The sequence below is a fragment of the Apus apus genome, chromosome 15, assembly GCF_020740795.1.
Source record: "Apus apus isolate bApuApu2 chromosome 15, bApuApu2.pri.cur, whole genome shotgun sequence".
Taxonomy (NCBI): domain Eukaryota; kingdom Metazoa; phylum Chordata; class Aves; order Apodiformes; family Apodidae; genus Apus; species Apus apus.
This window is the reverse complement of record NC_067296.1, coordinates 1597370-1610311: the sequence shown is the minus strand read 5'-3', so window position 1 is coordinate 1610311 and position 12942 is coordinate 1597370. Positions and strand designations below refer to the sequence as shown.

Here is a 12942-nt window from a genome sequence, read left to right as displayed (position 1 = left end):
GTATATAAAAATTGGTTTGGCTTTTTTTTTTTTTTAATCTGGTCAGACAGTTCTTACTTGTCAGAGACTTCCAATTGTTTCCAGTCTCTTTGGAAACAGTGTCAACTAAATGTCCTTTATCCTATTTGATTGATTTCAGTTGTGATACTTGAAGTGGAGGGAGGGGACTAAGAGGAATGAAGAGCATCCAGTTACTTGTTTTTTGGGTTTTTTCCCTTGAGATTTGTGTTGGTACCCACTTGCCTAGGTTGCCTCTACTATCTACTTGCACCACACTTCCCTGGCTGGCACAGGTCCAGGCCATGCTTGCTGAAAAAGAAGATACAGCTCCCCTAAACCCCTGAACTGCCACCCAGCATATTGCCAGGACTTGGTCGTCTTTTATCCTCGATCCATTCCTGTTTCCTCTGTGTTTTGCCTTGCTTGCTGTCTCATTTCTTTCTTACTTTTTTTCCACCTTTTTTTCGTGTTCCTTTTCTGTGGAAATGCTGAGGCCAGCAAAGACACCCTGCAAAGTATCAATATAATGAGCAGGTTGACAGAGAGGGCGTGTGCTCCCGACACAGGGCACGTTTGAGCTTTGTGCTGTTTGGCTGTTGTTAAACACTTGTTAAATTTTCTTTCTCTGATTTCTCAGGTACAGAACATCTCCACATCCAAAGAGTTTTGTTCTAACAAATGGCATTTTGAACCCATCCTTATTTTTCAGCCTTCTGACACTATTGCTGAAAACGAGCATCAGAGCTGCTTTGAAGTTACCCACGTGTCCTTCAATGCAGAAGACCTGTTATCTGAAAGACTTGCATATAGATGTTGGAAGTCAAGTGGGGTGTAAATTATATTCAAATTTTGATGTCTTCTATCAGGCCTTTTTAGGATACTTCACCAGATCATGCTGTTGGTCAGTACTTTTGTTCATTGAAGACAACCAGTTCAGTATTTAGGCTCTAAAACATACCTGCTAAACATGGGTTTCATCCTGTAACTGCTCAGGGGGAATAGTTCCCATAAGCCAGAATTCTCTAAAATCACATGCTAATACGGAGCCAAATTTGAGCAAGCCTGCAGACACAGGGGCTCAGGACAGCCCCTGCAGACACAGGGGCTCAGGACAGCCTGCCACAGTAAAAGGAAATCTAGTCAGGCAGCTGAAGTCAGCAACGTATTGAGAATTACATCCCTGTCCTGTCAATCCAAAAGACAGAGGGCTATAAATAGAGAACTTGTAAATTAATTTTTTACAAAAATGAAGTGGAGAGAGAGAGCCCACCAGCACACATAGAAGACTTCCATCTTCAGACTTTTCTTCTTCACCACTGGACAGCATCTCTGTAAGTAGAGCTTTGTTTTGTTGTCTGTGTTGTCACTGTACAGCCACAGGGGTGACATTACAGGGGGGGTGTGCTGCACTCTGGGTTTGCAAGCTCTGCTCTATTGACAGTGCCAGTTCTTTATTACACCTGAAATTTATTGATAAGGATCACCTGCAAGTTCTGCCTTCAAAACAGTGGGCTTGTAAATACACTTGTTGTGCACAGTGAGAAAATTGAGGTGTCCTTCCACATAGCAGGAAGGTTGGAAACTGATGATCTTTAAGGTCCCTTCCAGCCTTCACCATTCTATGACTCTGATTATCTGTTCCTTTTGTCAGTAATTGTTTGATACACAGAGTATGAATACAGTTATGTAGGTATTTGGAATGCTATTCATTTCTGTATAATCACAGGAAAATATTTTACTTCTTTCCACAGGGAATGGGATACTCTGAGATTCTTAGGAAGGAACCAGTAGGGAGCAAAATGTTGTGTCATTCCCTTAAAAAGGAAAAAAAACAAACAACAACTGTGAAAATGGCAGGGCTTTTGAGGATCAAGGTGAGCCAAAAAGTCTCTTTTTGCTGCCTTCTTATAAAGCAGGAACAGGTGATGTGAAGTGAGCCAAAACACAGCAGTGACCTAATTGCACTTGCTGAAGGGGAGAGGAGTAAAAGAAGGGGAGTTCAGAAAGAGGAAAAAAAAAAAAAGGAAAATAGATTAATTCTTGAGAAGAGTTTGCTGGTCACTGCAGTCAGAGGTGGATTGCAGCATCAGCACTGAGGTGACACCCAATACTCTGGATTTTGACTTAACTACCAAGTGGCAAATTAGGGAGTTGTTGAAACTACTTTTTTCTTCCTCTCTCCTGTTTCTGAAGAAAAGCCCAAGATTTGAAGACAGTTTAACTAGTACTGCCTTCTCAACCCAAACCTACCATTTTGAGAGGGCAATGGCTCTTACATCCCAGTTCTCTTCCTTCTCAGTCGTACTCAGGCTTCACAGCCCCATCAGGAACCTCCTCAGGGGACAACAGTCTCCTGTCCTAGGTAGAAAACACAGACTGGTTTGTACCCACACTGCCTGTGCCAGGACCTGCTCAGTGGGACTTTGACCTGTTCCAAATTATTATTTTTTTTTTTTTGTTATTTCCTGGTTGTTCCACAGCTGGGTCAAGTACTAAATTCTGTCTGTAGACTCTGCTGTATTTAAATACTTCAAAAAAAAACAAACCACCAGCACAGCTTCTTTTCAAGGCTGATGGAATGAAAGCCATACCTACATTGCCCATTTTTTTAGGATTATTTTTCTTTACCATCTAGTGTAGCAAATTAGGGAACAATTTTCTAATACAGGCAAATAAGAGTTTTCATTTTGGGGTTGGTAATTCTGAGCTATCAAAATGCTTCTTGAATTAAGAGGCACATGGGAAAGATAGGGGAAGATTTTTCAGCAGAACACTCTGATTGCATTGAATGTCAGGCTGCTGAGCCAGCTGCAGCAGTCACAACCTCCCCTCTCTCTCTGGCTGCCCACTCTTGCCTCCACATCACTCAGGCAGCTTTGGTCTCCCCATTCCACATAGATATTTGGTTCTTCCTGTGAATTTCTGCAGGACATGTCCTGATAGTGCCATCTGTGCCATGTAAGGCACAGCCCAGGTTGCAGCATTGGCCAGGTCTGTGACACAGCTGACAGTCCTAGGGTGCTGCCTGCTGGGGACAGCAAGGCCAATGCCCTGGGTTTCATGATGATTGGTGACATCATGAAGTTCTTTGTCCTTCTGCAGTCACTTGATCTCCTGGAGATCACTTTCACCTGGCTGTGGTACAACTTCTGCTAAGACTGCACATCAGTGCCATTTCTCCAGTGAAATTGTTCAAAGACACTCTCAAGAGTTTTCCTTAAGTCCTTAAGATGAACAATATTCGTTGCTGTATTTATAACAATAGCAGTTTATGAACAAGGTGCAACTTCTGTTTCTTTTTAACATATATTTTCTTCCTTTCTAGATAGAAAAGCTGCTTTCCACATCTCATCTGGTGCAAACAAATGGAAGAGCAGTATCACCAGTTCTTCAGGATCTTCAGAAGATTGAAGAGCTTTCCCTGGGCAGAGCATGTTGTGGAGGTGAAAGGAGAAGTACAGACAAATCCCATGTTCTTCTGCTTGGCAGTTCAGACCTGCCAGGTCTGAAGATGCAAGAACCAAGGCATAGCTTAGAGGAGCCCTAAAGCTTCTTTAAGTTGTGCTTGGAAAACAATTGGCTGTTGGAGTGGAAGGGACCATCTTAGTGCATCTGAAGCATGTTTAGTTCATGCCATCTTTTCTGTAATCACCCTAGGCATGCTATTGTCACTACCAGTCAGCTGACTTCTTCAGTATCATTCTGACTTGAATAAAATTCCAAAATTTAACCTTCATATGTCTTTTTAATTCCATCTGAGTAAAGTGCAGTGTGTGTTAGCAGAATGATACAGTTCCTGAAGCATAAAACTCCTATGATGTAGGGATTCACAGTTGGATTTTCTAGTTTTTTAATCAGATACTGTTCCTACCTCTGTTTTCTCAGCAGCTCTGTCCTGGGTTTACACTCCACTGTGCAAGGTGCTCTGTAGAGTCCACCTGCACTCCTCCCAGCTGTAGACACAGCTGGGGTGCTCAGGGCTAAGAGCTGATATCCCAGCATTGCCAGAATGTGACCTGTCACTGTCACCTGATGAGCATTTCAATGAGTGGTTTTGCTGCCCTGCAGCAACTGGGTACTCTGCTGTGCACTGAGTTATTTAGCCAAATAAAGAAAAGGTTTTGATCTGGGTTTTCACTATTAAAAGGAATGAGACTGCACCAGAAGGCATGTGCTGGCAGTGCCACAGGGAAACCTTTCTCAAGATGTGTGTTACCTGACTGAAGAGCTGTTTTTCCAGCTGAAGTTGAAAATGAAGGAAGTGATGGGGTGTGTGACTGGAAGGAAGCTCATACATGAAAGAGTTTATCTGTGACTGCAGAGTTCTCTGTGTTGTTCCAATAAAATGTGTTCCTCACCTCTGCAGGGGAAGGCAGTGGATGATCACCCACCTGAGAGTGCTTAACCAAAGAGCTAGTTTGGATGTTTGATTATGTTGCAATTTGTCTTAAGTTAGCTGGGCAGGGAGCACATCAGCTAGCAGGAGGTTTATTCTCAACACAAATTTAGATCACTTTTGATGAAGAAAATTCAGCCAAGAAGTAAGTTTCAGGTGGTGTGTGTTGTGTGTCTGGGGGGTGTGTGGGGAGGACAGAGCTTTAAACTGTGTGTCAGGTGAGCAGTGTCCTCACCTGCTCTGGGATCCTGGTACCAGGCAGTGCTTTCCTTTTGTTACAGGGGTGTCCTCTGTTACAGCTTCTTCTGGTGATAACATTGTTTGGGTAAGGGAAGCACATCAGCAACTTTAAAGCTAAATTAACTGTGTTTCTTAATGTTTTAGCATAGCAGGTCAAATGATTTCATTCAGTGAAGCAGTTTACAAAGCTGTTCCCAGCTTTACAGGGTCATCCTCTCTCTGATGCTTTATGGTGATATTTTGGAGGCCCCCTGAGGACTAGGAAGGAGGAAGCTCAGGCAGGTCTTTGATCAGACCTGATTATTTTGTACAGATGATGCAAACAAGCGAAAAATGGTTTGATTTCTCTTGGGAGCTTTCCCTGCAAATCCAAGGCAAGGGTTGTCTGTTCCTTCTTCACTCGGGTGGCTGCTCTACTCCCAGTATAAGTCTTGTTACTTGGTCTCGGGGGAGGTGGTTGAAAAGTAGATTCACAGAGTCACAGAGTGGTCAGGGTTGGAAGGAACCTGATCTAGTCCAACCTCCTGCCAGAGCAGGGTCACCTACAGCAGATCCCATAGGAGCACATCCAGATGGGTTTGGAATGTCTTGAGAGGAGACCCCACAGCCCCCCTGGGCAGCCTGTCCCAGGGCTCTGTCACCCTCACAGGAAAGAAGTTTTTCCTTATGTTTAACTTGAACCTCCTGTGCCCCAGTTTGTGCCCTTGTCCTGTCACTGGACACTGCTGAAGAGAGATTGCAGGAGATGGTGGGAACCAACAAGGAAAGCAAAGTCTCCCTCTGATGGCCTGAGTGGTGAAGTATCAAGCTAGGCTGTTAGTTCTCCAAGAAGATGGACATTATTAAGAGTGCTGTTTGGACAAGAGCTGTGGAGAACATGAAGGTCAGAGACTTTAAGACATTACTGCATGTTCAAGGTCTAACAGGAGCAATTGGAGAGGTAGAGACTCCTTTGAAGCCTCCTGTGAGTGAGCTGGTGGCAGCCAGGCAGCAGTGGGTGACAGACCATCCCAGCTCTGAGCTCAGGGCTGAGGGAGGAAAGAAATGAACAGTCTGACAGGCAGTAGTTTTATCCCTTGATGTTTGCTTTTCAGAGCAAATCCCATCCCATCCTTTGAAAAAGAACTGAGCAGTGTATTCTCTTCCACTCTGAAACTCCCATTTCCAAAAATAAGGGGAACTTCCTGCTCAACTATGTTATTGATATAAACTGACCCCTCAAGACGCCCAGGATGATGAATCCAGAGCTGTATTTTTCAAGCACTCTGCTTACAAAATGGTCTTAGACTTTTTTCTCCTTTCTCCTCTTCCCACAAAACACATGCTGTGCACTTGCCCTCTGAGATGACATGGGAGCCTCTTGTAGAATACAGCAGAGTGGAGAAGGCAGATGGCATGGGTGTGCTGGGAGGAGGAGAACTGGGCTTGTGCCTGGGAGGAGGCTAGAAGAAAAAGAAAGGAGAGGGGATGAAACAGTGGTGAGAAATCTTGGGCTGGGTCATGGAGCAGGAGAAGCAACCACAGCCTGTCAATCAGACTATTCATTGAGAAGCAAGAGGAGTTTCTTGTCCTACTCCCTGCGGAGGTCTCTTTGTTTCCTAGAAATTCTCTCCAGCTCCATTTCATCTGCTCCAGCCATCACATCCCAGCACGTTGCTACTCCAGTTTGAGTGGCCTTCTGGCCATGTATCCTCTCTTGGGACAATAATTTTTCCACTCCAGTGTTGGCCTGTCCTCTGTGGCTGTGCTGGGACTGGGAAGGTTCATTTCTTAGTGAGTCCTTAACCTCTAGATGCAAGGAAGCAAAGCTGCCCGTGCTCTGTGGCACCCTCACACACCACTCTCAGTCAAAAGGTGTTTTGAAACTGGGCAGCAGCAGTTCTTCTCCACAGTTGTCTGTGTTTCCAGGTATGGATTTTCATAAGGATAACTAGGAAAAGTGCATCTCTGCTCAATAGTGGAAGAGCTGGTCTGTCTGACCCCTTGGTGCTGATGTTCTTCTTCAGGTATGAGATGTCATCTTTCTGGGCTTGCTGGTCATCTCAGATCTAGTTGGTCTTAGTTGTCTCACTGGTGATCAAGGACCTAACCAAGATGGGTGATCTGCTGCACCTGATAAGGAAGAGCTGGTGGATAGTGTGAAGATCAGTAGCATTCCTGGCTGCAGTAACTGTGAGATGGTGGGAGTTCAGGGTGTGTGTCAGAGGGATCCATGCTGAGGTCACTGCTGTTTAATATCTTCAAGAATGACCTCAAAGACACAGCAGAGTACACCCTCAGAAATTTGAAGATGATTGAAAACTTGGAGAATTGGTAAATACACTAACTAGCAATGATGTCATTCAGGGAGCTGGAGAAGTGGGCTGACAGGAACCTGGTGAAGGTGAGCAAAGCCCTGCACCTGGGCTTTGTTGGTGACCAACAGACTGCAGAGCAGCTTTGCAGAGGACCTGGGGGTCCTGGCTGACACCAAGTTGAACGTGAGTCAGCAACGTGCCCCTGCAGCACAGAAGGCCAACAGCCTCCAGGCCTGCCTTGGGAAGAGCATTGCCATAAGGTCAAGGGAGATGATCCTTTCTGCTCAGCACACCTGGAGTGCTGTGTACGGGGCTGCCCAGTCTGAGAAACATGAAGGTCAAACCTGAGGGGACACAGTCCTGGATAAACTGCTGTGCTTGACCTTGCTTGACTGTTGGGTTGGACTAGACAATCTCCAGTGGTGCCTTCCAACCTCAACCATTCTGTGAGTCTGTGATTCTGTTTGCCAGCTGTAAAGAGGGCTGGTGTGTGGCTGGGGCAGAAACAAGTGACTGAAGGCTATTTGAAACAAATTTAAATTAAGATAGTGTCTGATCTTATGCTCCTGGTAAAGGTTTAGCACATAGAGGCAAGGAACTCACCTAGATTTATATGTAGACTCACCTAGAGAGGAGCTCTAGATGTTCTGTCAGTGCCAAGACTCTTTGAATGCTTCAGCAAGGAGGAAAATGTCACACAATTGATGAAGGAATCAATTATATCCATTAATTTGCAACAGGAGTTGAGCCTTCAAATCCCACTTGACAACTGGGTGCATCTTCAGAGCTTGTGTGTTTTTGAGAACCCATGGAGGGTGATCAGTCCTCCAGACTTTGCCATGAAACTACTTCATGCATTTTATCCTGTGCTGTTGGACCTTTTATTGGCTTGCTTTGCACACACCAGGATTTTCAGCAAGACGAGAAAAAAATACTAAGTAGGTCCCTATTTGGGTTTCCTGAATACAGAAATTCTGGGATTTGAAATACATATGTGGCTAAATTTTAGCCCTCATGGTTTTGGACAGCTGTATTTGAACATTTATTTGAGATGCATTTATATATTTTAACATGTTTTGTATGTTCAGGTGGTTATCCCTTCCAACTCAGATGTTTAGACAATTTAACCCTTTTGGTGTGGTGAGGAACTGGGATGGGTTGCCCAGGGAGGCTGATGATGCCCCATCCCTGGAGGTTTTGAAGGCCAGGTTGGATGAGGTTTTGTGTGACCTGGTCTGGTGGGAGGGTTCCCTGCTCATGGCAGGGGGGTTGGAACTACATGATCTTTAAGGTGCATTCCAACCTTAATGATTCTATGATTCTATATGACCAGTTGAGCCCTGGTTGTTACTGACTGTACCTGTCTTGAGATGCTGGCAAAGCACCTTGCTGTGAAGCCTTGCAGACCTCTGAACCTATGGTGTCACATTTTTATGGGTAACAGTGAAGCAATGAGTGGAGATGGTTCTGCAGGAATCACTGTAGCAGCTCCTTAGAGCTCAGCCATGTACACAAAATGGAACTTTGTTCCTCCTAAGAAAGGTGCAGTTTGGAGATGTGGGGACCAGAGATACACTGTGAGGAGATGCTGCAGAGCAGCCACTGAGCTGCTGCTGCCAAGTGTTTCCTCCCCATGTCTGGTCACGAGGGCTCTTGGTTTGTGCCTGGCCAGAAAAAGCAGAGCAGCCCCACCCAGGCCCAGGTGAGGGCTCAGGTGTTTTGTTGGCATGGGGAGACTCTTACATCTGTCCTTGTTGGCTGTGTCTTCATCCCTCACACAGCAGTGCCTGTGTCACCTCCCATGTCAAGGTGCCCTCACGGAGTAGGACATCCTGGGACCACTCTAGATCAAGGAGATGAGGGTCCCAGATCCATGGGACTGAAGAGGAGTGTGTGCCTGTAACTCAGAGCTGAAGGTACCCCTCCTTCACACTCCTGCCAGCTTCTGGGCTGGACAGGGCTCCTCAGCCCTTTCTCTTCCTGTCAGGAGCATGTCCCTTCTTTCCTCCTTCCTCTTTCTCCCTCCTGCCTTTGGGATCCAACCCAACCTTTCCCTGTGTGACTCTGCCTCCTGCAGGATGGTGCTACCTGTGCTCCCCTCCTCCCACAGACACGGCAGTGCCAGGAGTGCAGCAAAGAAAAGCATGTTGAGCAGCCTGTGCTGGAGGAGATGGGCTTGTCCCAGGTACCACACATGCTGTGGGGGGTGTTGGCCTCCAGTCTTCTCTCTCCTTCCTCCTGCCTTGCCAGGTGCCTTGCAGATCTTCTCTAGGATTTAGTGGGCCAGGTCAGATCACAGCATGGCACCAGGGGACCCAGAAGGGGGACAAAGCTCCCTTCCCACCATGTCCACTTGATGAGCAGACTGGCAGTGCTCTCACCTCTCCTGGCAGCAGGTGATGGCACCAGAGCAGCCTGTTCTCTTGGCCTTTTTCTGTGAACTCTCTACAAAAGAGTCTACAGCCAGTATCCTTCACTCCAGGCAGCTGCCTGTGTTACCTGGTCTGAGGGTGCTCCTGGACATGGGTGGTCATGGGCTAGGAGCCTCCTGCCCACTCTGTGACAATGACTGTAAAACCTGCACAGACTTTCAGGGTGAAAATCATCTCCAGGAGCTGCCCCTGGCACTGTGACCTGCTGTGCCGTAGGATAGCAAAGTGTTTGCTCCTCCCTTGAGGAGTTGGTGGGGCTTGGGGTTGGGTGGGGCTGTGGCTCTGTCCTGACCTGGCTGTGCCTTCCTTCCCCAGGGAATGATCTCTTCCTGGTCGCCGTCCATGAGCTGGGACACGCGCTGGGTCTGGAGCACTCCAACGACCCCAGTGCTATCATGGCTCCTTTCTACCAGTACATGGAAACCCACAACTTCAAGCTGCCCCAGGATGACCTCCAAGGAATTCAGAAAATCTACGGTGAGCAGCACCATCCCCTTCTCTGTTTGCACTGAGCTTGGGCCTGGTGTGTGTTCTCCAGCCACGGGCAGGGAGACCCCAAAATGCTTGGAGCTGGTGGGCTGGATTTCCTGCCGTAGCTGAGTTGGGAACTGCTGAAAGCCCTTGATCCACAGCCAGGGATCAGCCAGCTGTCCCAGTGGTAAGATCTTTGCACAATTTGGGATAACCAGAGCTCCATGATGTCACTGCTGCCCCATCCCTCACCGTGTCCCCGATATCAAGGAGCACTAGAAAGGGGAAAACAGCCAATTCCAAGGTTGGTTCGTGAGGAACAGCCAGTGGAAATAGAGGGGGAGGATGCAAAGAACATGGAGCATCAAGGAAAGGTAAAAAGTGTTTATGCACTTGGGTTTTTTTCTCCATGTGTAGAAGGGAGGGAAAAAAGTTTGGATCTGCTTAGGGAGCTCTTTTAATCTCCAGCTGGACATTGTTGTGCAGTATTTGCCACAAAGATACGGGCTCAAGGAAGAGAGAGAAAAGGAGCAGAGGGAAGATGGGAGAAAACCAAGGGACTGCAGATGATGTGATGGGATCATGGGTGCAAAGACAGGGACTTCCAGAGAATTGCTGGCTGAAGGCACCTCTGGGAGCAGTGAGGAATGCAGGTTTTAGGAGCCACAGTCAAGGGGAGCATGAGCTTGACGATGTTAATGGATACAGTTGGTGGCAGCCCATGGAAAACAGGTTTTGTCAAACATGCCTGGTTTCATTCTTTGAGGAAAGTACAGGCTTGACAGAGAGGTTAGTGAGTAATTGTAGCATAGAGTAACTGTGCTGTGTGGCTGGACAACGTTCGTGGCTCCCAGTACCAGCAGAGCAGGTATTATATGAATCACACCTAAAAAACCACTTGTATTGTGGTTGTCAGTGGGGAAGCTGGTGTTCCTGAGGGATTGCTGCTGGGATCAGTGACACTAGTCAATGTTTGCATCAGTGATCTGCCAGTGAATTTTAAGTTGCTGCTAACAGAATTTGGGCCAAGCCCTGTAAGACCCTCAAGCAGCACAGTGAGACCTGAGAGCTCTAAACTGTGTCAGTTCTTGGAGGCTGATTCCAGATGTTGGTGCCTAAAGAAGAGATCTCTCTCTCTGAGCTGGTTTCCCTGACTCCTGTCTGGACATTGGGAAAACCAGACGTTTGCAGAGTGCATTTCACCCTCACTGGAAGGCAGAGAGCCAAGTAAGATCCAACATGTACCATAGGATGGCTTGAAGTACCCCCAGGGGGAGCTGGCTCTTCCCACTAGTGCAGCTGGAGATTTCTCTTGGTTGTTCATTTCCAGGATGATGTTGCATGGCCATTGTCCCATGGAATCATTTCATGATGCAGACTTTAACATAGAATATATATGCAAATAGTCAGGATACCAGAGACTCTGGATGGTTTTGAAATAAAGTGCTGGGGTAACAAGGATTTAACCTTCATTCAATAACGTTCCCAAGTTTTCGTTTCTGAAAGCTGCTAAAATGTCATTGTGCTGTTTCTGTTTTTAAATGTTGACTTAGTTCCTGTGAACTTTGACTAATCAGAAAGAAAAAATATAATCTTAATGTATCACTGACAGTGAAAATGCAGTCAAGGAAATAGTACTGGTTTCTGTGTTGTCAGATGCCTTGTTGGGAAGGGAGCAGATAAGGAGCTGCCAGCCATGCTGCTCCACGTGGTGCTTCAAGCCAGTATCAGTTATGGCTGAGCTGGGGACCAGTACTGCCCAGCACAGCTGGGACAGGGACCCAGTGCCTGAACTGGAATGGGGCTCCTGGGTGGGGATGGAGGCAGTGGGTGATGCTGGTCAGGGCCATGAAGACCTTTTAGTTTCCTCAAGGCCCTGACAGTTGGTGAGAGGGCCATGGAGATGCTTAGAGGGCTGGAGCAGCTCTGCTCTGGAGCCAGGCTGGGAGAGCTGGGGTGTTCAGCCTGGAGAAGAGGAGGCTCCAGGGAGACCTTAGAGCACCTTCCAGTGCCTGAAGGGGCTCCAGGAAAGCTGGGGAGGGACTTGGGACAAGGGCAGGGAGGGAGAGGACAAGGGGGATGGATCAAAACTGGAAGAGGGAGATCTAGGTTGGACATGAGGAGGAAATTCTTTAGTGTATGTAATATAATATGTTTAATATTTTACCTCAGCTTAAAAAAGCAGTAGGAATGTATTGCTGCTTGGCACAGGGAGTCATTAGGAGTTAGTTTGTTGGCTGTCATGGAACCACACGAGGCTGTGCTCTGAGCCTTTGGTCTGAAGAGCCTGGGGATGGTGGTGGTTGTAGGGACAACAAGTCCTGGGAGCAGCAGCTGCAGTAGGAGCTTGGGTTCCCCAGGCAGAGCTTTCGACCCTTAGCAGAGTGTTACAACCCAAACCCTGAAGTTTAGTTTAAAACTAGGTTTTTATTCTGATGGTTCACAAAAACAAGATGGAAAATGCAGGTTATATTTCTCTCTGGAACTGGAGACAGGAGAACAGATCCTTTCATCTGAGCTTCTTACAGCTGAGAAGGGGCTGCTGAATAAAATACCCTTCTTGTAGGTTTAGCAGGAACTTTCAGCTGATGCACTTGATTTCCACAGGGACAACCTGCTTCCTTGTGCCTTGGCAAGGCCAAAAGTCCATCCAGCACCTCTGCTGCTTTCTGGCTACTTTGACATTCTGCAGTGCAGCAGCATGTGCTCAATATGCTGTATTTAGGAACCTACTATGCAAAATAAGTCCAGAGCCAGAACCACTGCCCTGCCTGTTGCATCCTTTCATCAAAACTAAAATTTCCAGTTTTTCATTCCACCCAGAATCACAGGATCCCAGGATGTCAGGGGTTGGAAGGGACCTCTGAAGAGCATCCAGTCTAACCCCCCTGCCTGAGCAGGACCAAAAAAACTAGGGCAGGTCACTCAGAAAGGCATCCAGACAGGTCTGGAAAGCCTCCAGAGAAGGAGACTCCACAGCCTCTCTGGGCAGCCTGTCCCAGGGCTCTGTCACCCTCACAGGAAAGAAGTTCTTCCTCATCTTGAGGTGGAACTTCCTGGGCTCCAGTTTGAATCCATTGCCCCTCGTCTTGTCCCAGGGCACAAG

General features: G+C 47.0%; 1 protein-coding gene across 3 annotated transcripts in view; it reads left to right on the top strand.

The window, feature by feature from the left end:
• The window catches only part of MMP24 (matrix metallopeptidase 24), a 47292-nt gene that overhangs the window by 20537 nt on the left and 13813 nt on the right, over positions 1-12942 (top strand). For 2 of the 3 annotated variants that reach the window (XM_051633490.1, XM_051633492.1), the window contains one exon: positions 9681-9842. The exons of the other annotated variant lie outside the window; for it this stretch is intronic. In XM_051633490.1, the coding sequence (XP_051489450.1) occupies positions 9681-9842 (162 nt within the window). The remainder of the gene's footprint in view (positions 1-9680; positions 9843-12942) is intronic. 3 annotated transcript variants of the gene reach the window in all.